This window comes from Pinus tabuliformis, chromosome 4_1, assembly GCF_031772625.1.
Source record: "Pinus tabuliformis cultivar Carrire ecotype Pingquan chromosome 4_1, CPIR1, whole genome shotgun sequence".
Lineage (NCBI taxonomy): Eukaryota > Viridiplantae > Streptophyta > Pinopsida > Pinales > Pinaceae > Pinus > Pinus tabuliformis.
In genome coordinates, this window is record NC_142303.1 from 471,584,825 (window position 1) to 471,588,199 (window position 3,375).

The window sequence follows — 3,375 nt, forward strand, 5'->3', positions numbered from 1 at the left end:
TTTAGTTGTTTTGATTTTGTTGAGTATATATATATTTTTAATTTATTAAAAAGGTAAAAAATAAATATAATTATAAATTTATTTGTGTAATTTATATAATTTAAATATTTAAAAATTAGATAAAATTGCATATAAGATGTATAATAGATAATCCTGAGGTGCATTGTTAAAACTGCCATCATTTCAAGGCTCAAACAATTTAATAAATAAAAAAATCGCTGAATATATTTATATAATTAAAATAACAAATATATTATTAAACTTGTAATTATCCAAAAACTCAAATAACTTGGTAAATAAAAAATGCTAAATATATTTATATAATTAAAATAGTAAAAATTCACAATAATTGGGAAGGCAAAAGAATAAGTAAAAATTTAAAATAATTGGAAAAATAGAAATGTAGGGAAATTGATTGATATTAGTTGCATTCCCGTTTATATCAATCCAAGCAGTTGGACCTTCCCCATTCCCCTTAATCATTAGCGTATCGAATATTATAACAGCGAAAGTGATCGCAGGGATGATGCACCTTCATTTTGAATAGTAATGATCTCGTTATAAGAACTAGGGAATACTGTTTCCCCCAACTCTCGTCCCTTATATCTCGAATACTTATTATCATTCTTGTCTACGGATAGACTTTTTAAAAAGCGCTGATTGTCCACATAATTGCGTATGACTCTAGGGAATACTGTTTCCCTTTTCTTATAGTACTATAACTTGCCCCTACCTCCTAGGAGTATCTTCCCTCAATGTTTGGCCATGAAATAAGGATGGGAAATTTTCAATCAATATAAGGTAATAAAAAATCATAGACAAAGCAAACACGGCTATAAAAAGAAAATGTTGCTTTTTAATTTTGTAATGGTTATGTTTAAAATTTAAATCATGAGGGTGAATAAGTTAGAAAGTTAAAAGATAAAAATGGTTAATGTTTTTCTTAAAAAATTAATAAAATTATTAAGCATATTCATTAAAGACTTTCAAATAAATCCTATCAAGAATGCAAACAAAATTTATAATAATTTTTAAAAGTTAAAGAACAACATGGTCTCAAACCAACCTCATTTGTGATATAAAATGTCTTGTTACATGTCCTTCAAAGAATCTTAAACAACTCGTTAAGAGTTTACAGCTAAACCACACTTCCACTCCAGGAAAAATGGCCAAAATTAAAGGAAAAATAATATAGTGCACTTGATACTGATGTGGTTTAGAATTAAGGAAAGCAGAGGTAGAATGGGGCTTATAATATATAAAGGCTAGTAAGGTATATAGTAAATAGAAGGCAAAAGAAAGCAATTTTAGATCATGATTTGCACTTGAAGGCAACATTGAGTTGGTAAATGAACGCAATTTCAGATCATGCTTTGCCCTCTAAGTCAACAATAAGTCATATTCACTCTGGTTATGTTTTCGCTCCCCGTTATAAGATTTTTTCTTAGATTTAAGATATAATTTATGTATAATGTTTTTATATTGTATTGTAAATTTTTAATATAAAGATGTATATAAAATTATGATTTAAATTTAATTATGATAAAATATTTCTTTTAATATATATTTAATTTTTTTAATTTATAATACAAATATTAATATTTTTAAATATATAATTTTTTTTTGTTGTGTTTCAATTTTTTTTATTATTATAAATATAAGTATACATTTGTTTACCATTTCATATATATATATATATTTTCTAGATTTAAATCTAAACTTCATTATTAAATTTCCTTTTAGAAATTTCACAATGAAATAGCAAAATTAAAAATAAATACCGCACCTCACCTCATGGATACCGTACTTCCGGAAATCTCTCACGGTAATAATTTTCCCCGTGTAAATTTCAAATTTAAGAAAAAAACAAACATTTTCCCCGTGTAAATTTCAAATTTAAGAAAAAAACAAACGTTTAACTGATAAATGGAAGACAAATTCCAAGCTGATCATCTTGCTTAAACGTTTGCCGTGTATATATGTGAATATTTCCTTCGACTTCGCTTGTGAAGCGGGCGACCATTTTTGAATTACAATTGGTTAAAAATATATGTCAATTAATTTTATATAAATCAAAATCTAAGGGTGGTCGTCATTTTAGATTTAATTATATAAAATCTAAGGGTGGTCGTCATTTCAAAATGTTAAATCCAAATATACAATACCACACATCAAAATTCCCAGACAAATTTATTTTGGCCAAAAATATCCGGAAAACTCACAAAAAAATCTCACTAATTTCCGAAAGGGGTTATAATCTCGTCAATCACATAAACATATCAACTAATAATATAATTTAATTGAATTCACATGGTAGAATTTCAGCAGCAGGGAAGAAAGATTTGAAAATCCCCCAGTCCCAGTCAAAGATTAGAAAATCCCAAGTCCCAGTCTTCCGACTGCTGGAGGAGAATCCCAAACTCCTCCATTAACACATCCACCGGAGGAATATCCTCTACGTTTAGCAACCCGTCACTGTTTGTACCCTCAAGTGGAACGGAATCCCCAAATATCGTAGTCCGTTCCGAAATAAACGGTTGGCCGTCAATGTCACATCCGGCTTCCAAACTGCGCGACGATGATGCCGCGCCGTTTTCCGAAGGAAGCTGAAATTCTTCCGCAGCGAACTTGGCCGCCGCGGCTTGAATTTGCGGCGGTGATTGAAACGAAGCGCAGGAAATTTTGGGCGGTGAGTGGGGAAAATTGAGCTTGGCTGTGGATCCTCTGATGCAGTAGACGGCAAAGTCATATGCACGGGCAGCTTTTTCCGGGGAGTCGTAGGAGCCCAACCAAATTCTGCCACTGGAATTGGGAATTCGAATTTCCGACACCCATTTCCCCCATTTTCTCATCCGGATTCCCCTGAAGTGCGGCGACTTCAGTGAGCAGCTTTTAGGATTGCTGCGGCAGCTCTGGTTTTGCGAGGGTTTAGTCATTGCAAGATTTTGCAGGGAGTCGCACTGAGGACGTGCCGGTAAAGTTTGAAGTCTGTCAAGGGAGGAAGTAGTGAGGGGATTTGAAGTCAGGAATCACAGAGATGGTGGTAGCTACTGCTCTTGAGCAAGTGAATGTCTGCGGCACGAGATTGTTTGCTGTAACTGCCAGCAGATTTATAGAGCCGGAAAAACGTGTGGAGTGCATGGAATCCTTTGTGGTGTGGTCTAAGAAATTTCCGCGCAGGGGATTTAGAATTAAAAAGATGGAACAGATTTTCGTCGGTGTGAATGTGTCTTGGACGAGTCAGAACTAGAACAGTTGGACTAGGCTAATCTGGAATATTCCAGAAATCCATTGGTTACTTCCGTTCATCGGACTTTCCAACGGGAACTTAGTTGGCGTTCAAATTTGTATGTTTCGTTGCGCCTGACTTTCCAC

General features: G+C 33.2%; 1 protein-coding gene across 1 annotated transcript; it reads right to left on the minus strand.

Moving 5' to 3' along the window:
- Positions 1–2,320: 2,320 nt before the first annotated feature.
- Positions 2,321–3,065, minus strand: LOC149176492 (ethylene-responsive transcription factor ERF017-like). Its single transcript, XM_089423129.1, has one exon. The coding sequence runs from the start codon at positions 2,934–2,936 to the stop codon at positions 2,364–2,366; it is 573 nt and encodes a 190-aa protein (XP_089279255.1). The 5' UTR covers positions 2,937–3,065; the 3' UTR covers positions 2,321–2,363.
- Positions 3,066–3,375: the final 310 nt, after the last annotated feature.

Coding starts and splice junctions, on each gene's coding strand:
- LOC149176492 (XM_089423129.1), bottom strand. CDS start 2,936: ATGACTAAACCCTCGCAAAACCAGAGCTGCCGCAGCAATCCTAAAAGC.